The sequence below is a fragment of the Anopheles merus genome, chromosome 3L (genome assembly GCF_017562075.2).
Source record: "Anopheles merus strain MAF chromosome 3L, AmerM5.1, whole genome shotgun sequence".
NCBI classification, from domain to species: domain Eukaryota; kingdom Metazoa; phylum Arthropoda; class Insecta; order Diptera; family Culicidae; genus Anopheles; species Anopheles merus.
In genome coordinates this window covers 39,823,999-39,849,036 of record NC_054085.1, presented here as the reverse complement: position 1 = coordinate 39,849,036, position 25,038 = coordinate 39,823,999, and the positions used below count along the sequence as shown (strand labels likewise).

Here is a 25,038-nt window from a genome sequence, read left to right as displayed (position 1 = left end):
CATTTTTTTCTATAGAAAATTATACTTACAAGATCTTGAGCTACCTCAACTGGGTTAACATTGGTTGGGTCGAATTTAAACTTTATAGTTTTTGGTCGATTTTCCATCTCGCATTCAATGACATTATTTTGGTATCCGAGAACGTGTAATTTTGGGTTTCGTTCCGTCGAACGATGATTACGACGCTTTTTCATTTCGTTAGTAAATCTTTTTGGCAACGCAGTCTGAAGGGAAGGGGAATCTGTTGATACTATCTGATCTTGTATAGCATATGAAGTGTTCGAACTTCCAGTAGCTGTTGTTTCAATAATATGTATTGCATTTGATCCTTGATGAGTATTGTTATTGCTACTACAGCAAGAATTGGACGAGGGTACACTTGGATGTAACTGTGTTACGCCAAATGACGTTATGGTCTTTGGATTTCCAACATTTTTATGAATGGTATGCATTGATTGCTTTTCCATAATTTGCTGTTGATATTGTAGTTGTCCCTCGCGAGAAGGTTTGTCTTTATCCCACACAGCTCGATTTAGGACATCGTTTGAAGGATCCTGATCATGTTGAAAAGTGACTTCTGATATAGACTGCGAAATTACTATTTGCTGGATGGTTCCAGGAACAGGCAAAGACTGTTGTATCGTCTGAGAATTTTGCATCGGTATCGTGTTGGTAATTTGAGAGTTGATTTCATCTGATTGTAAATCTAAATGATGTAATATTGACGATGTATGATGTTGGACAATAGTATTTTGCTGCAACAATGACTGCTTGTTATTGCAAACATTTTCGGGCGTATATTTATTTTGTTTTGCTTGTAATTGAACTGCCGGATTATGCAAAAGATTATTGGTAGCCTGTTGGGTTTGATGATGCACATACATAACATGTTTTTGTTGCTGCGATTGGAGCTGTGTTTGTTGTTGTAGAGACTGTTGCTGTTGATGCAGTGACTGTTGCTGTTGATGCAGTGACTGTTGCTGTTGTTGCTGATACTGTGACTTTTTTGGTTTTTGTTGTTGCTGTAGTTGCTGTAGTACCGGTAGTTGTAGTTGTTGTTGCTCTTCTTCATCTTCTTGCTGCTGCTGCTCTTGCTCTTGCCGTAGAGACTGTTGCTGTTGATGCAGTGACTGTTGCTGTTGTTCTTGCTGTTGTTGCTGATACTGTGACTTTTCTGGCGTTTGTTGTTGCTGTAGTTGCTGTAGTTGCGGTAGTTGTAGTTGTTGTTGCTCTTTTTGTTCTTCTTGCTGCTGCTGCTCTTGCTCTTGCCGTAGAGACTGTTGCTGTTGATGTAGTAACTGTTGCTGTTGTTGCTGATACTGTGACTTTTCTGGCTTTTGTTGTTGCTGTAGTTGCTGTAGTTGCGGTAGTTGTTGTTGTTGCTCTTCTTCTTCTTCTTGCTGCTGCTGCTGCTGCTGCTGCTGCTGCTGCTGCTGCTGCTGCTGCTGCTGCTGCTGCTGCTGCTGCTGCTGCTGCTGCTGCTGCTGCTGCTGCTGCTGCTCTTGCTCTTGCTGCTGCTGCTCTTGCACTTGCCGCTGCTGCTCTTGTTCTTGCCGGTGCAGCTCTTGTTCTTGCCGCTGCTGCTCTTGTTCTTGCCGCTGCTGCTTTTGTTCTTGCCGCTGCTGCTTTTGTTCTTGCCGCTGCTGCTTTTGTTCTTGCCGCTGCTGCTTTTGCTGTTGCTCTTGCTGTTGCTCTTGCTCTTGCTCTTGCTCTTGCTCTTGCTCTTGCTCTTGCTCTTGCTCTTGCTCTGCTCTTGCTCTTGCTCTTGCTCTTGCTCTTGCTCTTGCTCTTGCTCTTGCTCTTGCTCTTGCTCTTGCTCTTGCTCTTGCTCTTGCTCTTGCTCTTGCTCTTGCTCTTGCTCTTGCTCTTGCTCTTGCTCTTGCTCTTGCTCTTGCTCTTGCTCTTGCTCTTGCCGCTGCTGCTGTTGCTCTTGCCGCTGCTGCTCTTGCTCTTGCTGCTGCTCTTGCTCTTGCTCTTGCTTTTGCTCTTGCGCTTGCTCTTGCTCTTGCCGCTGCTGCTTTTGCTCTTGCCGCTGCTGCTCTTGCTCTTGCTGCTGCTCTTGCTCTTGCCGCTGCTGTTCTTGTTCTTGCCGCTGCTGTTTTTGTTCTTGCCGCTGCTGCTTTTGTTCTTGCCGCTGCTGCTCTTGTTCTTGCCGCTGTTGCTTTTGTTTTTGCTCTTGCTCTTTCTCTTTCTCTTGCCGCTGCTGTTCTTGCTCTTTCTCTTGCCGCTGCTGTTCTTGCTCTTTCTCTTGCCGCTGCTGCTCTTGCTCTTGCTCCTGCTCTTGCTCTTGCTCTTGCTCTTGCTCTTGCTCTTGCTCTTGCTCTTGCTCTTGCTCTTGCTCTTGCTCTTGCTCTTGCTCTTGCTCTTGCTCTTGCACTTGCTCTTGCTCTTGCTCTTGCTCTTGCTCTTGCTCTTGCCGCTGCTCTTGTTCTTGCCGCTGATGCCCTTGCTCTTGCCGCTGCTGCTTTTGCTCTTGCCGCTGCTGCTCTTGCTCTTGCTCTTGCCGCTGCTGCTCTTGCTCTTGCCGCTGCTGCTCTTGCTCTTGTTTTTGCCGCTGCTGCTCTTGCTCTTGTTTTTGCCGCCGCTGTTCTTGCTCTTGTTCTTGCCGCTGCTGCTCTTGCTCTTGCCGCTGCTGCTCTTGTTTTTGCCACTGCTGCTCTTGCTCTTGCCGCTGCTGCTCTTGCTCTTGCCGCTGCTGCTTTTGCTCTTGCCGCTGCTGCTCTTGTTCTTGCCGCTGCTGTTGTTGTTCTTGCTGCTGCTGTTTTTGTTCTTGCCGCTGCTGCTTTTGTTCTTGCTCTTGCCGCTGCTGCTCTTGCTCTTGCTCTTGCGCTTGCTCTTGCCGCTGCTGATTTTGCTCTTGCCGCTGCTGCTCCTGCCCTTGCTCTTGCTCTTTCTCTTGCCGCTGCTGTTCTTGCTCTTGCTCTTGCTCTTGCTCTTGCTCTTGCCGCTGCTGCTCTTGCTCTTGCCGCTGCTGCTCTTGTTTTTGCCGCTGCTGCTGCTGCTCTTGCTCTTGTTGCTGCTGCTCTTGCTCTTGCCGCTGCTGCTCTTGCTCTTGCTGCTGCTCTTGCTCTTGCCGCTGCTGTTCTTGTTCTTGCCGCTGCTGCTTTTGTTCTTGCCGCTGCTGCTTTTGTTCTTGCCGCTGTTGCTTTTGTTTTTGCTCTTGCTCTTTCTCTTTCTCTTGCCGCTGCTGTTGTTGCTCTTTCTCTTGCCGCTGCTGCTCTTGCTCTTGCTCCTGCTCTTGCTCCTGCTCTTGCTCTTGCTCTTGCTCTTGCTCTTGCTCTTGCTCTTGCTCTTGCTCTTGCTCTTGCTCTTGCTCTTGCTCTTGCTCTTTGCTCTTGCTCTTGCTCTTGCTCTTGCTCTTGCTCTTGCTCTTGCTCTTGCTCTTGCTCTTGCTCTTGCTCTTGCTCTTGCTCTTGCTCTGCTCTTGCTCTTGCTCTTGCTCTTGCTCTTGCTCTTGCTCTTGCTCTTGCTCTTGCTCTTGCTCTTGCTCTTGCTCTTGCTCTTTTTCTTGCCGCTGCTGCTCTTGCTCTTCCTCTTGCCACTGCTGTTCTTGCTCTTGCTCTTGCTCTTGCTCTTTCTCTCGCCGCTGCTGCTCTTGCTCTTTCTCTTGCCACTGCTGTTCTTGCTCTTGCTCTAGCTCTTGCCGCTGCTGCTTTTGCTCTTGCCGCTGGTACTCTTGCTCTTGCCGCTGGTGGTCTTGCTCTTGCCGCTGCTGCTCTTGCCGCTGCTGCTCTTGCCGCTGCTGCTCTTGCCGCTGCTGCTCTTGCCGCTGCTGCTTGCCGCTGCTGCTCTTGCCGCTGCTGCTCTTGCCGCTGCTGCTCTTGCCGCTGCTGCTCTTGCCGCTGCTGCTCTTGCCGCTGCTGCTCTTGCCGCTGCTGCTCTTGCCGCTGCTGCTCTTGCCGCTGCTGCTCTTGCCGCTGTGCTCTTGCCGCTGCTGCTCTTGCCGCTGCTGCTCTTGCCGCTGCTGCTCTTGCCGCTGCTGCTCTTGCCGCTGCTGCTCTTGCCGCTGCTGCTCTTGCCGCTGCTGCTTGCCGCTGCTGCTCTTGCCGCTTGTGCTCTGCCGCGCTCTTGCTCTTGCTTTTGCTCTGCTCTTGCTCTTGCTCTTGCTCTTGCTCTTGCTCTTGCTCTGCTCTTGCTCTGCTCTTGCTCTGCTCTTGCTCTTGCTCTTGCTCTTGCTCTTGCTCTTGCTCTTGCTCTGCTCTTGCTCTTGCTCTTGCTCTTGCTCTTGCTCTTGCTCTGCTCTTGCTCTTGCTCTTGCTCTTGCTCTTGCTCTTGCTCTTGCTCTTGCTCTTGCTCTTGCTCTTGCTCTTGCTCTTGCTCTTGCTCTTGCTCTTGCTCTTGCTCTTTCTCTTTCTCTTTCTCTTTCTCTTTCTCTTTCTCTTTCTCTTTCTCTTTCTCTTTCTCTTTCTCTTTCTCTTTCTCTTTCTCTTTTTCTTGCCGCTGCTGCTCTTGCTCTTGCCGCTGCTGCTCTTGCTCTTGCCGATGCTGTTTTTGTTCTTGCCGCTGCTGTTTTTGTTCTTGCCGCTGCTGCTTTTGCTCTTGCCGCTGCTGCTCTTGCTCTTGCCGCTGCTGCTCTTGCTCTTGCTCTTGCTCTTGCTTTTGCTTTTGCTTTTGCTTTTGCTTTTGCTTTTGCTTTTGCTTTTGCTTTTGCTTTTGCTCTTGCTCTTGCTCTTGCCGCTGCTGCTCTTGCTCTTTCTCTTGTCGCTGCTGCTCTTGCTCCTTCACTTGCCGCTGCTGCTCTTGCTCTTGCTCTTTCTCTTGCCGCTGCTGCTCTTGCCGCTGCTGCTCTTGCTCTTGCTCTTGCCACTGCTGCTCTTGCTCTTGCCCTTGGCCTTGCTCTTGCCCTTGGCCTTGCCCTTGCCCTTGCCCTTGCCCTTGCCCTTGCCCTTGCCCTTGCCCGTGCCCGTGCCCGTGCCCGTGCCCTTGCCCTTGCCCTTGCCCTTGCCCTTGCCCTTGCCCTTGCCCTTGCCCTTGCCCTTGCCCTTGCCCTTGCCCTTGCCCTTGCCCTTGCCCTTGCCCTTGCCCTTGCCCTTGCCCTTGCTCTTGCCCTTGCCCTTGCCGCTGTTGCTCTTGCTCTTGCCCTTGCCGCTGCTGTTCTTGCTCTTTCTCTTTCTCTTGCCGCTGCTGCTCTTGCTCTTGCCGCTGCTGCTCTTGCTCTTGCCGCTGCTGCTCTTGCTCTTGCTCTTCCTCTAGCTCTAGCTTTTGTTCTTGTGTTTGTTGTTCATCTTGTTTTTGTGTTTGTTGATCATCTTGTTCTTGCGTTTGTTGTTCATGTTGTTCTTGTGTTTGTTGTTCATTTTGCTCTTGTTCTTGTGTTTGTTGTTGATCTTTTCCTTGTGTTTGTTGTTCATCTTGTTCTTGCGGTTGTTGTTGTTTTTCTTGTTTTTCTTGTCGATCTTTTCCATGTGCTTGTTGTGCATCTTGTTCTTGCGTTTGTTTTTCATCTTGTCCTTGCGTTTGTTGTTGTTCATGTTGCTGTTCTTGTTGTTGTTCTTGTTGCTGTAGTTGTTGCTGTTCTGCTGTTTGAGCTGGTTGACTATGAATTGGTATGATACCTTGGAGCTGTTGTTCTAGGGTAGATATTTGTTCTTGTAACTCGGCTTGTTGCTGCTGTTGTTGCATCATAGCTAAATTTTGTTGTTGTAGATGTAAAATTTGTTGCACCAATTGTTGTTGTGCACCGATTTGGTTTATATATTGCAGATTTGTTCCTTGAGATTGTCCTTGATGTGTCGTTTGCTGTTGTAATTGTAGGAGATATTGCTGCTGTTGCTGGGAATCGACAAATACTTGCTGTGAAATATAATTAGGTTGCTGTGTTGGAGCTATATTAGCTTGAGTTGGTTGACTCGGAGCCATTTGATTAAGTGTCTGCTGTTCCTGCTGCAGCTGCGACATGGGTTGCTGCAATGGTAGTTGCCCTAAAGCAAATTGACTACTAACTGCATGTTGCTGAAAGTTTTGCTGTAATTGCTCATTTCCCACGGAAATCTGTTGTTGGTATATTGTTTGTTGTGCTTGTGATGATGGAAGCGAAGAAGGTTGATAATATCCCTGTGAGAGTTGCTGCTGTGATTGTTGAATAGCTCCTTGTTGCGTCATCTGTGGAACTTGCAGTTCAGTCACTTGCAAGTCATTTTCCAGCTGCTGTTGCAATTGCTGCTGTTGGTAAAGTTGTTGTGCAATGAGTGCTTGCTTTTGGAGAGTCTCTTTTTCTTGTTCTACCTGTTGTTGCCTAGCTCTTTCTTCCCGTTCTTTTAATAATGTTTGAATTTGAACTTTGAGAATTTTTGCTACTGTTTTAGAATCATCCTCCATTAGTATACCCGATCTATACATTTCGTTAGCAATTTCTTCAGCATCATCTACTCGAATGTCGAAATCAAATTGAATGGCTTCATTCTCTTTGTGTTTGTTAACACGCTTTTTAGGATCCATGATACGTAGCCGAAATTCCATACGGACGGTTTCAGGATTTGTTAGGAAAATATCTTTTGACATAGGTTCCAACCGAATACCAATATCTTCGCAAAAAAATTCACAGTTTAAAAGCTCCTTGCACGTTGGTCGTCCTTCTTTTTTATCATGTATACATCGTTCGATGATCTCACGTACCTCTGGGTTTTCCACCTTATCTAGACTTTGCGGTTTTACACCAGAAGTCACTTTTTTGTAAATCTGTGCTGGTGTATTGCATTCATTGTACGGATACTCTGAGGTAGCCATTTCCAACATGCACATGCCAAAAGCGTACACATCAACTGCTTCGTCATAATGTTCCTCATACATTTCGGGTGCCATGAACTCTGGTGTACCAATAACCGACTTTGCAAAGCTACGGTTTTTCAATGTGGCTAATCCTAGGTCTCCTATCTTAACGCTCCCTGTCGTACCAGTTATAAATATATTATCACATTTCAAATCACGATGAATGATAGGCGGTGTGCGTGAATGCAAGAAATGCAACCCTTTTAGAATTTGCCGACACCAGGACTTCAGTACTTTTGGATTGATTTTTTTAAAACGTCGCAAGTATCTATAATAACATTATTAATGCCGCAATTATAATTAAATTTTAACCAACTTTCTGTATTATATTTCTTGTGTGTCTAATACTTACGATTTCAATGTGCCGGAAAGCATAAGCTCAGTAACTAGAACTATATTTTTCTTCTTGTTTCCAATCGTTGGTGCCGCTTCCCAGTAATTATAAAATCTTACAATGTTTGGATGTTGTAATTTTTTTAACATTTCCGCTTCTTCCCGAAATCGGGTTCGCTCAACCCGATTTACTTTCTTTTCCTAAAATTTTATTAAAAGGCGGATTAAATTTCAATGTTGCTTATTCTCGATGAATATTTTACTCACCAGTAATTCACACCATGCAACGGCAACACCAGTCTGGGTATCCAACCCACGATACACGGTTTTGAATGATCCCCTTCCGACTTCCTTATCATATTTCAGAAAACGCCCACAGGGAGAAATGCCAATCGCTTCATCTTCATCGTCTTCCTTTTTTTGTTGCTTGCGTTGTTCCTCAAACTTCTCAAGATCAAATATTGGACCATATTGCACTAGCTTTTCTTCAGAAGGCTTAAATTGCAAAGCCAAGTTTTCTGCTTCTCTGCTCAATAATTCAATATTATCGTCCAGATTGCGGGGGTATTCTGTCTCAATCGTTTCATTTTCGATGAAGTTTTTCGAATATATAACTGACATAGCCGTATTTTCCAGGCTTTTTCGTACAAAGCGAAGAATAGTTCGACTTTGTGAACTGTCCGACCCACGTGAGCCATCTTCCAGTAATTTAACTTTACTTGTATCTTTCTGGCGAACTTCATTATTCCTGTCGTATGGATTACTACCAAAAGCCCCATCATCTTCATCTTCTACTATTCCATTTTCATCTAAATGAGGATTGGATAACTGTTGTTCACCATCAATTCCAGAGTCGTTAGTAAGCGCTTTCGAACAACTTGTTTCTTTCACATTCACTACAGAATGTATCCCACCGTCTTTGGACACGGTTTCTTCTTCATTATGCTCAAGATGTGCTGTGTTTGATGTAGATGAAGGATGATCTTTAACATTATCTTGTTCTGCGATAATTGCATCTTCCTGGCATTGTCTACTTAATTCATAATCTTCTATATCGCCAACAGATTTGTAATCTTCCATGGACTCGGTAGATTCTTTTTTTTCTTTATCAGTAGGTACGGAGGATATCTTTGATATCATTCCGTGATATCTGACTGTATTACGTTTCTTTGGTGAAGTTGCATTGATGGCCGAAGTACTTTTTCCTCCCTCTGCTTCTGTATCTTTGCGATTTCCCCCTTTCCGACTAATTGGGGTTGTATCACGCAGGTGTTGATGCTGTTTGACAGGGGGTTTCTGTTGTTGTGACTTTTTTTCATCCATCTTATCATCGTTTTTATTTTGGAGATGTTTTTTTTTTTCACTAGGGGAAGCTCGTCGTGAATTGCTTCCAATTCCAGTGGCAGTACTACCCAATCCAGGTACACTACTACTACTAGAATAATTTTCAGAGACGACAGGTAATGATATCGTAGTACAGCTGGTAACAGAAGCAGCTGGACTAGTGGTGTTGGTACAATGAGGAGAGCTATCGCTTCTGCCACTACTGTTGCTATGATCAAATACTCTTGATATTAGACCCCCCGTGTTGACTGCTGTTGAAGTTGTACTAGAAGTACTAGATCGGATCGTGTACAGATGATGTTGATGATGGCGCTGATGTCTCAGCGTACTGCAATTGTTGTGGTTGTAGGTAATAGTATTGTTGTTGGTGGTACTTGTAATATTATTGGTAATATTGCTGATGATAGAGTTGCCAGTACTATTCGTTGTATTATTACCGGCAGATAAGCAGGAGGTAGACCCTGCGTTGTTGCTATTATTGTTTAAATTGTTCAAGCTAGTTGCAGAAGTTGATTGACTAGCAGAGCGCAATCTTCTCAATCGATTGCTGTGCTGGTGTTGGTTTCCCGAAGAAACTCTCAAGTTTTGCTGTGTTTCTTGGCTGTTGCCTACTGATGTAGTAGCCTGGACTGAATTGCTAGCAATAAAAAGGAATTATTACAGTTTGTTTTTAAACATACGATAGTAGTAAATTAGAATAGAAGTGATTAATTCAAATGTATTGTATCATGTCCCAATAACTGCTCAAGTACACAGAACAAAAGCACACCAGCTCCAATATCCACTAACATTTAAACCTCGTAAAAAGTGTGTTCAAAAGATATTTCATAGCAGGATAAGTTGTGTGATCAAGACTAATGAGATGCCTCTCAATAAGATAACATTCCCAGTACCATCAATATTTCCATGACTCCTGACCAGATTTTCCCTTTTCTAAGATTTTAAGATGTTTAAACTGTCTATGAACTCCATTTTAGTATTAGGGTTTAGCTAGATAAGGTTTAGCTTTAAGTTTTTGTTGTACAGCCCTCGAGACAATCAATTGAAATAAATATAATTTAATAATGATACAATATAAGACTAATAAGATGCCTCTCAATCAGATACCAGTATCATACCAGTATTAGGCAGACTAGAGCAGCTGTTTCACAAAATCTATTCACACGTTTACATTTTTTTATTATTTTTCGTGAAACTGATGGCATTTTGGTTGATAAAGCATCTTTACATGTTTTGTTTATCCGGCGCTACAACCGCTTTGCGGTCTTGGCCTGCCTCAGGAGTGTCCGAAACCGCTCATGGTCTCGCGCCTTCGTCTGCCAGTCCGTTATCCCGGCTTTAATGGCGGACCAGTGCTGCAAAATGTCACTGTCAATGTCATACAAAAATCTGACTGAAACAAAATCCATATCAGCGTCACGTACTCAATTGTGATAATCATAGGGGATAATCAGAACGGTTGGTGTGACTAATATATGCTCATGACATGTTTGCGACTATCGCTTGGTCAGTCACTATAGCACGACTTTTTTTTGCTGTGATCAGTTTTGCAAAATGTCACTGACATAGTCATGACAAATTCCGACCGAAACAAAATCATCTCAGCGTCACGAGCTCTACTGTAATGATCAGAGGCGAGCCTCATACGGACGTCTTGGTGACATTGTGTGCAACCAAATCGTGTTCAATCACTTGGTCGCGACATTTTCAGTCGGTAATCATCGCGATGGTCACGGGAGATATGCGGTGCGTGCGAGTGGTTCCAAGAAACAAAATGAGCATGTTTTCTCGCTATGATCAACCGACAGATAATCAAAACAGATAGAGGGAGAAAGCATGCTCATTTTGTTGCTAGAGCCCACGCGCAAAGTATATTCCAAGAATGTCGCGATTATCGCCGACAACAATGTCGTGACCAAGGGAGTGACCAAAAGTTGGGTGCTAAACTAAATGTCACCAAGCATGTGATTGATTCTCCAACTGTTTGAGTATCGTCACTGATCATCTCAGTTGTGTACGTGATCTGATTTGAGCTTCGTTTCAGTCGTGAGTGTTGATGATTAAAACATTGGCATTTGGCAGCACTGTTCACAGCCAGAAAAAAAAATGATTATGCTTGCTCCGGCATTAAGTTAAGCTTGTCAGTCAGAGTATCGCGTTGGACTCAAGTATTCACATGTCGTGTTCTGCATGTCATGACGCACTTTTATTGGCAATGAGCATCAAGCTACCACGGATCCCAACTAACAAAATCGACATGCTTTCTCATTCTACCCAATAGATCAGTAAACCTGAGAGAGCGAGAAAGCATGTCGATTTTGTCGCTTGGGATATGTTCATTGTTTTCGTTGGTGAAAATCTCGTGATACTCATGACATTTTGCAGCACTGTGGCGGACGCCTCCACGCCATCTTGCAACCTCAATTTGGGCCTACCACGCCTCCTCTGTCCTTGTGGACGGCCAAAAAAGACTTTACGGGCTGGGTCGTCCGTTTCCATGCGTACAACATGGCCAGCCCACCGGAGCCTGGTGAGCTTTATACGCTGTACGACAGTGAGGTCGCCGTACATCTCGTATAGCTCGTCATTATAGCGGCTCCTCCATTGTCCTTCCACACATACGGGGCCAAGTATCCTTCTGAGAATCTTCCTCTCGAACGCGGATAAGAGGGTTTCATCTTTACATGTAATGGTTTTTAAATTTGATTTGCCATTTTAAACACATTTTTTAAGGAATATTCTTAAGGTAACTAAAATAGTAAGGATGTTTTAGCCTCAAAGCTCCAATAAACAACTGCAATGTAAAGTATTTCGTTAATCTTTTATCAACAATTGATCATTTCTTTCATTTTGGGGATGTTCTGTTAAAGAAAATATTTCGAAAGCGGATGTTGAATCTACTTCAACCCTTCAGCCATGCGGTAATGAGATGATCGGGCAACAGCCGCTCACATTAAGAAATCATGATGAGGTCGGATTTTGGAGTTTTTTGAGGAGAACATTCATGAACAAACTGTTTACATTTGTAAAACGTGCTTTCAACGTTTGTGTGCTTTATTTCGAAAATATTTTTTGGATAATAGCGTATAAAAAAACCCGAAACTATTACAATATGGTGGACTGGTGCACATGACACACAAGATGTTGAAGAAAACGTAAAATCAAGTATGGGAAGACGATGAACATCTTCCCGTACCAATCATACATGTACTACCGCTCGGTAAGTGTAAAATACCCAGCAGAGTGCTGCTGTCAATGTAAAACAGTTTTGATGTTAAAAGCCAGAGAATGATTCTCTCTCCATCACAGGTATCAACAAAAACCTGTAGGTTCCATTTTTGAGGCCCCTGACCAACACAGATGTTTGACACTTAAACCACCGACGAACCGACGTGGCACTTAGAACAAAATGAGCTTCAAAAGTTGTCTACTTATTTCGAATGAAAATACATTACACACTAGCGCCTATAATCTCTATAATGATTCGCTTACTAATTTGACACGAGCGACAAACTGCTGAACCTCCTTCTTGTTTACCTGTTCAAATTCCAAAGGGCAATGTTTTATCCACTTATCACCTCTTTTGTTGATATTTGAAAACCTATAAAATGATTTTCCTGCGTATTTTGTCCAATTATTCTCACAAAATCTTGTCTCACACTTCCTTCGCCATTTGTTTTTGGAAATTTTTTTACATCTAAGCAGCCGCGAACAGAGCTAATTTTGACGGAAATAATCGCCTCAATAGTATATTACTATGCTTACCAAGATCTATTAAGGAGAACAGGTCGATGCAAAGCCCGTTGCTAGGTTGCCATTTTCAGCTCGCTTTTGACAGTTTCATGAAAAAGTGTTTACAAACAAACGGTTAATAGTTAACGCGCACAAGTGGACGAATTTACTATTAGGAAGGTTCTTCTTTGGCACAACAACCGCTGTCGGTCAAGGCCTGCATGTACCCACTAGTGAAAGTGAGCTTGGCTTTCAGTGACTTATTGTTACCATAGCAGGATAGTCAGTCCTACGTATGGGGGCACGGTCTATTCGGGACTTGAACCCATGACGTGCATGTTGTTAAGTCGTACGAGTTCACGACTGTACCACCAGACCGGCCCCCGGGATTAGGAAGGTTATATTGGTTAAATTTCTTGCGGTCAATCACTTCTGGAGAATAAAGGAGAAGTAATTGCAGTCTACTCTGTATTCAGAAATATCGATAACTTTTTTCATTGTTTGCCATTCCGTGACCACAAACCACTACCGTTTGCAACGGTCCTGATGGAAAAACGAAATGTTTAACATGTTCAACTGGGTTAAAGAAGTCCTTTTTACTTTCAATTGAACACTGAGAGTAAAATGAAACATCCAATCGACACACACTGGTTTAATATGCATACCGTCCTTTACTTATAACCCGGCGACGAATGATAAATGAGATCCTTGGATTGTATCAGTCATGTAATATTCTAATTGGATTCCAATTCTTCAAATATTCTAACAGGAATTGAATGTAAAATGCTGAACAAAATTCTCATTCACTCCATAGCAACGTCCATCGCTAAACATAAATAATGTTCACTTTAACTGTCAAATTTTTCCCATGGCTTTCTGTCAATTTACTCTAAGCGCTTCGACCTGTTCTCTTTCAAGGACCTTGATACTTACCGCGAGGCCACATGAGGTGAAATATACAGCGAAATGAACTATTTGACAGGCGAAATAATTGTTAGATAATGCATCACAGCAACCAGGTGATGTGCAATGTAAACAAATAATGAGTACAAAATCGTAGCTAAATCCATTGAATAATTTCAATATCGACTACAAAATCGTAATTAAATCCATTGAATAACTTCAATATCGAGTACTTCGTTAATTTTGAGTCAACAATTCATAATTTCTTCCAATTAGGGAATGTTCTGCTTAAGAAGATATTATTTTTAAGTGAATTTCGAAAGCGGATGTTGTGTCTCTCCCAACCCTTTAGCTGTACCTGTTGGATATTTCACTTGTCGAATAGTTCATTTCGCTGTATATTTCACCTCATGTAGCCGCGCGGTTACGCAAAGTCTATATAATAAAGAGGTCAATGCATAGCTCGATTTTTATTCACCATTTTGAATGCTTGTTTTTGACAGTTAGATGAAAAAGCGTTCACAAACGATTCCAAACCACCAAACACTTTTCAGTGCTAATTGTACATTTTGTGCACAAAACTTAGTGTAACTATACATTTCTTTCTCATGAACGTGGCATGGAGTAGTTTTTTTTTTTCAGTAATTCATCACTTAAAAACGACCACAATCAGAAATCTAGCCTCTTAGCTTTGGTCCTCTTGAACTGTACATGATTCCGTCGTAATTTCGGGCACGTAAAAATTACGTCGTAAAAATTACCGAAAATGCATTCAGACCACTTCATGCACAACAACTAAAACCTCAATGCATGCTGCGATGAAACTATTCAAGCTTTTTCATCCAGCTGTCAAAACTTTCCCACGCCTTTTGACCAAATGTTCTGGATAACTCGACCTCTGAATTAGGGAACGGTCAGAACCTCGCCGCATGCCACACAGTTTTCTTTGCACCTGACAAAATATTACAAACAAAGATTCGTGCTAACCAGCCTGCAGCGGATGGCAAAAATTACACGAAAAATATTCGCTCAACTCTGCTCGATGTTACGTTGCTATGGGAAACGAAGATTTTGACAGAAGTTTTCAAACAGTAATCGTTCCTTCGAATCAAGGCTAATAGATAGCTTTGATAAGGATAGGTGCACCAATTAAAGACGAGTTTGTACCACCGACAAACCGACGTGACACTTTGAACAAAATTAGCTTCAAAAGTTGTCTCCTTATTTCATAGAAAATACCAAGATCTATTAAGGAGAACAGGTCGATGCAAAGCCCGTTGCTAGGTTGCCATTTTCAGCTCGCTTTTGACAGTTTCATGAAAAAGTGTTTACAAACAAACGGCTAATAGTTAACGCGCAAAAGTGGACGAATTTATTATTAGGAAGGTTATATTGGTTAAATTTCTTGCGGTCAATCACTTCTGGAGAATAAAGGAGAAGTAATTGCAGTCTACTCTGTATTCAGAAACATTGATAACCTTTTCATTGTTTGCCATTCCGTGACCACAAACCACTACCGTTTGCAACGGTCCTGATGGAAAAACGAAATGTTTAACATGTTCAACTGGGTTAAAGAAGTCCTTTTTACTTTCAATTGAACACTGAGAGTAAAATGAAACATCCAATCGACACACACTGGTACAATATGCATACCGTCATTTACTTATAACCTGGCTACGAATGATAAATGAGATCCTTGGATTGTATCAGTCATGTAATATTCTAATTGGATTCCAATTCTTCAAATATTCTACCAGGAATTGAATGTGAAATGCTGAACAAAACTCCCATTCACTCCATAGCAACGTCCATCGCTAAACATAAACAATTTTCACTTTAACTGTCAAAATTTTCCCATGGCTTTCTGTCAATTTACTCTAAGCGCGTCGACCTGTTCTCTTTCAAGGACCTTGGAAAATACGTTAAACACTAGCGCCATCTCTATAATGATTCGCTTACTACACTGACACAGAGGAGAAACTGCTAAAACCCCTTTTTATTTTTCCAACGAAGAATATTTTCTCCACTTCTCACATCATTTTTATTGATTTGGAAATCCATTAAATGATTTTTCTGGGTATTTTGTCCAATTATTTTCATATAATCTTGCCTCACTCTTTATCCGCTATTTGTACTTGGAAAAGTTGTTTCCATCTAAGCAGCCGCGAACAGAGCTCATTTTGACAAAAGTGTTCGCCTTCATTGCAAATGACAGTACTTTCGTGTGGGACAGTTTTGTAACGCAAGTGTCACGTCGGTTTGTCGGTGTTTGTACAGCGTTTGGACTAAAACAAGAAATGTGAGGTACTGAATAAAAATTCACAAACAAAGGTGAAGTAGATAGACACATATCTTAGCTACATTATTGCTTTTACATTTAGTAAATTGGATACTTTTTACACAACTTTTAGCCGTTTTCCAAAACATCTTCCATGTACCAATTGTTCTCCTATGTGTTCCAAATGTTGTGCTAGCTGTGTACCAATTGTTGTTCTAGTCCAAATCATGCGCTAGAATTGATTAATCTGACAAAACAATTACAAAATTACAAATTTGTTAATTAAATATTGAAAATCAATGCGTTTTTTGTACCTGACTGCAACCCAACTATTTTTTTTATATCTGACAGCAAAACTTATAGACATGAGGATAGCACAACAATTGGTACATAACAGTTTTTCTTGCACCAATTGATGTGCTATTTTTCAACTGGTTAAAATCATTATGTAACCTTACTAAACGATCAAAAACTGCGCTGTTTCAATGTGAATGAATCATAATCGAATTTTAAACGAATTAGAATCGCAACGAATCGGATCGAATTAGGTTGCTCTATCTTCTATCTTCTTTGGCACAACAACCGATATCGGTCAAGGTCTGCCTACTAATGAAGTGAGCTTTACTTTCAGTGACTTATTGTTACCATAGCAGGATAGTCACGTAGATCACGTCCTACGTATGGGAGCACGGTCTATTTGGGGCTTGAACCCATGACGGCCTTGGTATTGAGTTGTTTAAGTTAACGACTGTACCACCAGAACGGCACAGGTAGGTTACTCTACTTTACGTATAAATTGAAATTTAATGTATTATAAATGTGATAATAATTATTGTGACTACAGTGAACCCTCTCTTATTGGACCTCTCCAGTTTGAAAAACATCTCTAATTAAAAAAAAAATACTGTCCCCTCATTTCCAGTACATTTTTTCCCTTTTATTTGGAAAGCCTCTGAAATCTGTATCCCTCTTATTTATGTATGGTGTTGCCATAGTTATTGAATGATGTATGCTAAAATTGGCAATCGTATTCGCAGTTTCCTATAGCAACAGTTAAGGCTGCATACTAAATGTTATGTCTCTTTCTTGTTTGTATGGACATTTCATTCACTTTCAACCACTGTAACAAAGTGTATGAAGACCAGGTGGTCTCGTCCCATACAAATTGACAACTAATTTCGGAATCAAAAAAAGCTCCTTGTGACAGAATGGGTGAAATGAATTTCCATAGGAACGGTTCGCTTTGTTCTTAGCAAAACATACGTAGTACACATTGGTGTCCTCATCGACGACATTATTTTGATCCAAAAATGGATTTTAATTGGTTCAGATTTGGTTTAGCTCACAATAAGAAATATTTTAAGTGCTTTTTAAAGTATTTAAGTGCAAATAACGAAGATTCTAAGATTGTTTGTGCATTAGGCAAGTCGTCGGAAAGCTTGTTTGGGGAAATGTTTTCACCCATGCTGTCAAAAAGTGACGTTCAACTTTTACTATAAAAACAGGCTATGAGACCACCTGATCTTCATACACTTTGCTCTGTAATTTGAAATCCCCTTTAATCGACAGTCCCAGCGCTACTCAAATAAGGGAGAGTTGACTGTATCTGATTAACTGACTTTGAAAAATTGTTAAACTTGTAAGCTAATCAGGATTATAAAATTAAAAAAATCAGGATTATAAATTTGATAAATTATACTAATACTTTTATATGAAATCGAAAATAGTCAGATTCTTTTCTTAATTTAGATTTTTTTTGTGAATAGCACAATTGGTGTTAGCAGAACAATTGGTACACCTACCCTACTCGAAAAAGTTTCGCCGAAGCCTACTAGACTTCCCCTATCTCAGTGAAAAAGTGTGTTTGACTGATATTTTATAGCACAACATAGGCTGTGAAAACGCAACTAATAAATGACTTACCTTCGGCCAAAACAAGCTCTTTTCGTGGCTCCCATTTGTAAGGCATTATTGCAACATAAACTCTCCAATCTACTTGATACTGCAATTCCAATACGATATCTTCATCAGCTATTCGGTTTCGGTTGTGGTCTTTGCCCACCCCAAATGGGGTTTCTTCGATGTTCCGCTGGATACTATACAAACCTCGTGAAAAAAAAAACAAAGTTAAACAACAAGTATTGTGTATGCTTTTTGTTTTTACTGTTGTTGCTAAAATCACTTGAAAGTTTCTGCAGAATGTCTTAATGTTTTTCGTTTCAAAAATGAAATCCTTATTTAAGTACTAGCTTGTGTTTTCTTTGAGGATTTTGAATAATGGCAGATCGGAATATACACCTGTTTCCAGCTACGTTCGAATCGCAAACCGCCTGCTTCGAATCGCATGCCACTACGATCGAATGCGTGTATCCACGGTTGAATCCCGTGCCAGTACGGTTGAATCGCTTTCCACTACGGTCGAATCGTGTACCACTACGATCGAATCGTGTGCCGCTACCATTGGATTTCTGAAAGGTAGAGTATAACAAGTCTTGTGTTTACGTTTGAAAGCTGCTTCCTTCTTCGCCGATAGCAATTCGTTTGTAAAATACTAATGGTAATTATTCACTGATTATGGGTAAAACCCACGAATAATAGTTGAAAACAAGAATTTTATCACCAACGAGGAAGCATGAATATTCGCTGATAACAAGGATTTTATGAGTAGTCAGTAAATAATTACATTTTGTTTCAAATTTACAAACGAATTGCCATCGGTGAAGAAGAAAGCAGTTTGCAAACAGTTACTATGCTCTACCTTTCAGAAATTAAATGGTAGCGGCACACGATTCGATCGTAGAAGCCATGAGATTTGTGTGAAATTTTCTAAAACCGGATATATATATATATATATATATATATATATATATATATATATATATATATATATATATATATATATATATATATATATATATATATACATATATATACATATATATATCACACAAAATCAAAATTAAGAAAATAATCTGGCTATTTTCGGTTTCATATCAAAATATTCGTAAAACTTATCATATTAGCTTATTGGTCAAAGAAACCGTACGGCCAAACAGAGTGAAATATACAGCGAAATGAACTATTCTAATAGGTGAAATATCTGACAGATACAGCTAAAGGGTTAGGGGAGATACAACATCCGCTTTCGAAATTCAATTTAAAAGAATATCGCTTTAACCATAACATTAAAAGAAATGATTAATTGTTGATTGAAAATTAACGAAATACATGATATTTAAATTATTTAATGGATTTAGTTGCGATTTTATACACGTTATTTGTTTACATTACACATCAGCTGGTTGTAAGTCTGACAGCTATTTCACCTGTCAAATAATTGTATGTCGCTCAAGGACCGTAAAGATATCAGGTCAAGTTATAAGCCCGTTTTGACAGCTAGGTGGAAGAAGAATCGACGAAGAAAACTGACAGTTAGTTTTCCGCGTTTGGCGAACGCTTCAAGTTCTCGAAGGAAAATTTCCATTTTAAATCACGGGCTGTCTTCTAATACACTAAAATATTCACCCAAATTGATCTCCACCAAATATTGACCATGCAAAACGTAAACAATCCATCAATACATATACAAGCGGAAAACCATCTGTCAAAATCGGAGCCCAGGGGGGGGATCGCCAAAAGCGCTATAACTACACCTCATTATACATTCCACCTTGATGTCGCTGTATATTTCACCCTGTCTGGCCGTTCGGCAAGGCTAGGCCCTCTACGTTACGCTAGCGTTACGCGTAACGCCTGTTTATATTGTAGCGACCTTGGCCTGGCCGCTACGATTTCGGCTGGTAATGCGGCGGCTACTAATACGGCGGCCGATGATAAGGAGGCGGTCAACGATTACGAGCGCGACCGATCGAATAAACGAAGCCGAAGATGACGAAGAAGACAATATCGGGGTGATCGAGGAGATGGAGAGAAACTGCGGCTCTCTTAGCTGGTGACGGTCGTAGTGTGGGGATCGAATGAGAAGCTGAATAAATTGTAGATTAAACTACCTTTTATATCTTTAAATACTTTTTAGTCTTTTCAATATCAAAGTCAACCAGCATTTTTTGAATGCCTGTTTAACCGTCGTGGATGAGCAAATTTATAGATAATCATGTCTTAATATTGATTATTTTTATGTAATAATGAGCAAAACATCTATTTTAATGTTAGGAAATCGTTATAAAAATTAAGATTGATTGACTATTCATGAGCATAAAAAAAGTAATGATACTATTATTATCTTATTATTTTTTACATCAATCAGAGTTTAAAAAACTTTTTTTGTAACAACAATGGATTTAATAATCTTCTTCTTCTTCTTTGGCTCAACAACCGATGTCGGTCAAGGCCTGCCTGTACCCAATTGTGGGCTTTGGCTTTCAGTGACTAATTGATTCCCCCCCATAGCAGGATAGTCAGTCCTACGTATGGCGGCGCGGTCTATTTGGGGATTGAACCCATGACGGGCATGTTGTTAAGTTGTACGAGTTGACGACTATACTACGAGACCGGCTCCGGATTTAATAATAAGCTTGTTTATTTATTTGCCCACCTATTGATAAAACTAGGGTATGCTTGTTTTTACGAAATGATCGCTGCTAAAGGTCCATAAATTACTACAGATCGGTCCTTCAAATGTACTTCAACAATTCTTCATTTGACAGTTAAGAATTCTATTTTAGTTAGGAATCTCTGTAGTTCTATATGGTTTTCTTTCTTAATACGCTATTGGTTTTTGTTTTTTTTTATACGCTTTTGGGCGCTATTGGATGGCTTGATGCAGATACTAGTACAAAACGTCTATGGAAAGCGGAGCAAAATGGGCATGTTAAGCATTTAGTAAATATTCCTTTGAACAATTACTATAGATTAAAATTGAAGATGAAGATAGGATAACTGTACCAGTTTTAACTAACTAACAGGATAGCCAAAAACGTGAAATTATGCTGCTAAAGGTCCATAAATTACTACAGATCGGTCCTTCAAATGTACTTCAACAATTCTTCATTTGACAGTTAAGAATTCTATTTTAGTTAGGAATCTCTGTAGTTCTATATGGTTTTCTTTCTTAATACGCTATTGGCTTTTGGTTTTTTATACGCTTTTGGGCGCTATTGGATGGCTTGATGCAGATACTAGTACAAAACGTCTAGGGAAAGCGGAGCAAAATGGGCATGTTAAGCATTTAGTAAATATTCCTTTGAACAATTACTATAGATTAAAATTGAAGATGAAGATAGGATAACTGTACCAGTTTTAACTAACTAACAGGATAGCCAAAAACGTGAAATTATGCACAAAAACAAAAAAAGCGGATTTTTATTATATCATAAATATTATTTCAACAATTCATATCATTTGCTTGCGTATTTTCTAAAATATCAAATAAACAGTGAAGAGCTCAAATTTGTTGGCAGATTTGCTATCAGCCAATAGTTCGGCAGGTTTTGTGAGTATGAGAACCAGAACGGAAAACCAATGAAAGTGTGGTTTTGATGAAAGATTTTATGCTCGCATAGTTGTGTTTGGGATTTTAAAATCACGATAAACAAGTTATTTTTTCTTTAATTGGTACCGTAAATAGGTAGTACACCGTAAATGTTGATTTTTGACAGTTCAATGCTGTGGGCTGAACATTCCTTTAAAACTTGATCAGGTTACAATAGTTACGTTACATTGCGTATGTCGAGATATACTACATATGCATATACATATTTCGACATAAATAATTATAAGAAAAATAATTATTTGTAACTCAGTAGCCTTGTTTTGACGGAACTATTTCTGCTTGAATGCTCCTGTCAAAATCACCGTTTCCCATGGTAACGGATAATCGAGCATAGTTCGGTGAATCTTTTTCGTGCAATTTTTGCCATCCAATGTAGATTGGATGGCACAAATCTTTTCTTATAATTTTTTGACAGGTGCAAAGAAAACTGTGTATTTTGATATTTCAACATATTTTGGGATCCCTGCCATGACAGAACATTCGTTTTTTTGCAAAGTTAGTTGATATATCAGTTGGGCTTATCCAGTGCAATTTGACGTCTAAAAACGAAAATAGGAAGAAAACCTTGTTTGACAGTTAGATCCATAACAAACTGGATGCTTTGATGATTTTTCTATGGAGTCACTCCTAACACTATCCAAAATTTTCACAATTGTACTCGATTTTTGAGATCAGGACCAAAGAATATATGCACAGGCACTCTGATAAATTCCTCACTTTCAGTATAAAATCATATTTGGTTCACTTCTCCTTGCTTGCTGGCAGAAAGGATTCAATAATTGTTGCCTATGTGTCAGATTTGGCGAAGGAAATGTTTTTTTAATCTATAGCCTTCAAATCTTCGTTTTAATCCAAGAACTGGCTGCCACGTAAGTTTTTTGGCTTCTTTCTTCGTGCTACGCCTGAGTAAAACCACATACAATTTCTCCGAGATTTCGTTTAAACTTGAAGGCATGCTAGATTTTGTTATGGAACAAACCGTCAAATTGTGTGTCGATGTATTGGTGAGAAAGAACACCATAAGCCCACCTGATATATACACTCACTTCAGTTTTAGACTGTTTTGTTTGTAACTCACACAAGTCCATAAATTTCTACAGGTTAATCCGTCCCAGAATGTTATAAGAGACCAGATGGTGGAATGTAGAGCATTTTGACACACCGCTTTTTGAGTGCGGATTCTCGATACAGCGAGAATCGCTAATTTTTATTTTTTGTTTCATATTCAACGAAACAAACGATACATTCGGATAAGAAAATTATTTTTATAATGATTATTAAAATCTAACTTAATTAAAGATGAACAAAATTTCATAAATAGCAAAGCCCTTAGTAAACCCAACTACCTATCTTCCTATCTCCATAGAAATCTCCATCCAAAATCATAGCTTAGAGAGAGACCACCTGCACTCAATCTAGGCATCTTAAACTCAGATAAAAAAAACTATCAGAACTGCCAGCTCGATTATCAAGATAAGCCACTTTAAAACAAATAATTAAAGTGCTTTTCAACGCCAATCTTCGGAAAGTTAGAGTGTAAAACTGTTATAGACATGTTTTTTTTTACCTGTTTCTATTGAATAAATCATGTTCTGACCTATATTCGCGTTGTCGAAAATCGGAACACAGCCTGCTGAACATAGCGGAACAAACCGCCGAAAATAGCAGCAAATCAATGTTTATATTTTCACGAAAATAAAAAAAAAATGCCTTTAAAACGGCACATCAAAAATAGCATGACGTAGTACGATAGTGTTTGACATCCAAATAACCACACCAAAATAACATCACATTCATTAAGAATTATAAAAAGTGTAAATATATGAGCAGGGTTTGAGAATTGTTGCACTAATCTGTCGAAAACTGGTACAGTTACCCTATGCAAGCAAAACGTGAAACGTTAAAACACTGAGGCAATAAGGGCCACAAAAACAGCGCTTAGGTAATGGTCAAAGCTTTTCCGCACGTTTCGTGAAATGTATTCTCTTCCTATCTTATATTTTGCTGTTAAGGAAAAGTTCTTATTTTTTCCAAAAGATATGTTATTAATATTAAAACACTTTTTACACGTTTCAATCGACAAATCTTTTGAAGTTGTGCCTGTCAGCATTATTGTGTGGACCAATACAACATCATAGCCTCATCAAGCGCCATATGCTAAAAACATCTGCCCATTTAGTAAAAATTACATCAATATTCTATTAAATCTTATTTTGTTTTTTTTTCTCATGGTTAGTTTTAAGTACTGGTTATAAAACTTACATGGTGTTCATAGAACACTATTCAATTTTATACCTTGGAATTTTACCTTGCTTTGAAATAATGCTTAAACATAGGGTATCCATTTTGCCCCGTTTACCCCCAGTTGTTTACAAGAGAAAACCTCCTGTTTTGAATGATAAGCGCTACGTCACTGGAATTAGAGCGGTTTATTTTAAGTGGATGAAAAACCACCGATTTGGTCGTAATTATAGCTGTATAACAGTTAGCTCTATACAATATTTGGTTGTAAATTACTTATTTGAGGTAACAGGGAATGCGATAAATATGACAGAATTCGTCACCTTTTAAATGTCATAACTCAAAATAGAGGGAAATATACAGCACTACCGCACCACACAAACTGGATACCCTACGAGAATTTTATTCACAGTGAATTCACTTATGCACGCACAATGCGAACAGTATACCACATTCGCCACACGATTCGCGATTCGCTTCACAAGGCTATGAGCGAAAGTTTGCTGCGCTTCATAGTAGCTAAAACGCTTTCACACTATCAAAATATAATAAGGTTTTCATCACACCCTCAACCACAATTTTAGAATTGCTTACACCACACATCAGCCAATGTCATCAGTAAGGATGGAATGACGGTAAGGGCACGGGATATAATTTCGCAGTAGGGTAGAGTGCCAGGAACGACAAGTATTGCAGCAGATATCGATCTAGTTGGTGTTTTCTTCAAAAACAACATTCCTCTTTTGTTCTTGTGCCAACATGTATGACGTATGCATAACGTAACATTCAATGGTAGCAAATATTGGAAAATCGCAATAAAAGCACTGACGGGTTTTTTCACTACAAATTTGGCACGCACCTTATGGCTCTTATCACACTTCGAGCTACGATTATAATGCAAAAAACTACACCTTTTCGATTCACTCGTTAAGCGATAAATTATGGATTTCTATTTGAGTACTCGTTACATAGAGTTCAAAGACATTTCAACTAGCAACACGCGAAACCGGCACAAATGAGAAAAATTATATTCAATATCGCAACATCTACGTCCGAAAGTGCCAAACTTTTTATTACAAATATGTTGAATTCTGATTATCCGTGCTGCACGAATAATGCCGACTGATTTTTTGACAGGATCTCACAAATGCATATCCCCAAGTTGAGTGCTAGACGGCCACGGAACAAATTGTGTACAAGTATTCCCCTATATACGCTATTAATGCGGACCGGAGGCAATAGCTTATCACGAATATTAGCGTAAGTCGAATTTCGAGGTTTTCAGTCAAATTATAGCTAATTTTCGTATAATTTTGCTTGAAGTGGTAGGTTTTTGCCACTAAATTAGTTATGTGATCTGATTTTAATTAAAGATTACAATTTTATACTTTTTGAAATGGTTTTTAAAATTCGACCAAAAGGGAATTTATTTTACATTTGATATTGAAGGTGTCAAATTTGTACAATTTGCTCAAATAAATATCAAATTTAAACTATATAGCGTATAGTGAAATCGCGTATATCGAGTATGGCGTATATCGGGGAATACCTGTACAGTCTATTCCCGAGTTACGCGGTTCTCGACATACAGGCGGTCCCCGAGATACACGGTTAATGGGGACCGAAAACGGCCGCAAAATACCAATACGGAAATTATTTGGTATTTCACAATGGATGTGTCAAATCAGTACAATTTGCTCAAATAACTGTCAAATTTGGAAAACCGCGTATCTCCGAATCCGCGTATAAGAGGTACCGTGTATCTCGGGGACCACCTGTTCATGGAATTTTCGCGTAAGTCGAATCTCATAATGGGGGCCTTTCCGTTTTAAGCTCGTAGCAAGGTGGAATGTATAATGAGGTGTAGTTATAGCGCTTTTGGCGATCCCCCCCTGGGCTCCGATTTTGACAGATGGTTTTCCGCTTG

General features: G+C 40.1%; 1 protein-coding gene across 1 annotated transcript in view; it reads right to left on the bottom strand.

The window, feature by feature from the left end:
* LOC121599936 overlaps positions 1-17,826 on the bottom strand; it is a 34,628-nt gene extending 16,802 nt beyond the window's left edge. The window contains exons 1-8 of the mRNA XM_041928089.1: positions 17,657-17,826; positions 17,282-17,464; positions 7,369-9,082; positions 7,121-7,302; positions 5,314-7,036; positions 4,833-5,069; positions 1,509-1,640; positions 30-962 (exon numbers count right to left, since the gene is read on the bottom strand). Of these exons, the coding sequence (XP_041784023.1) occupies positions 30-962; positions 1,509-1,640; positions 4,833-5,069; positions 5,314-7,036; positions 7,121-7,302; positions 7,369-9,082; positions 17,282-17,316 (4,956 nt within the window). The 5' untranslated portion in view covers positions 17,317-17,464; positions 17,657-17,826. The remainder of the gene's footprint in view (positions 1-29; positions 963-1,508; positions 1,641-4,832; positions 5,070-5,313; positions 7,037-7,120; positions 7,303-7,368; positions 9,083-17,281; positions 17,465-17,656) is intronic.
* Between the last annotated feature and the right edge of the window lie 7,212 nt (positions 17,827-25,038).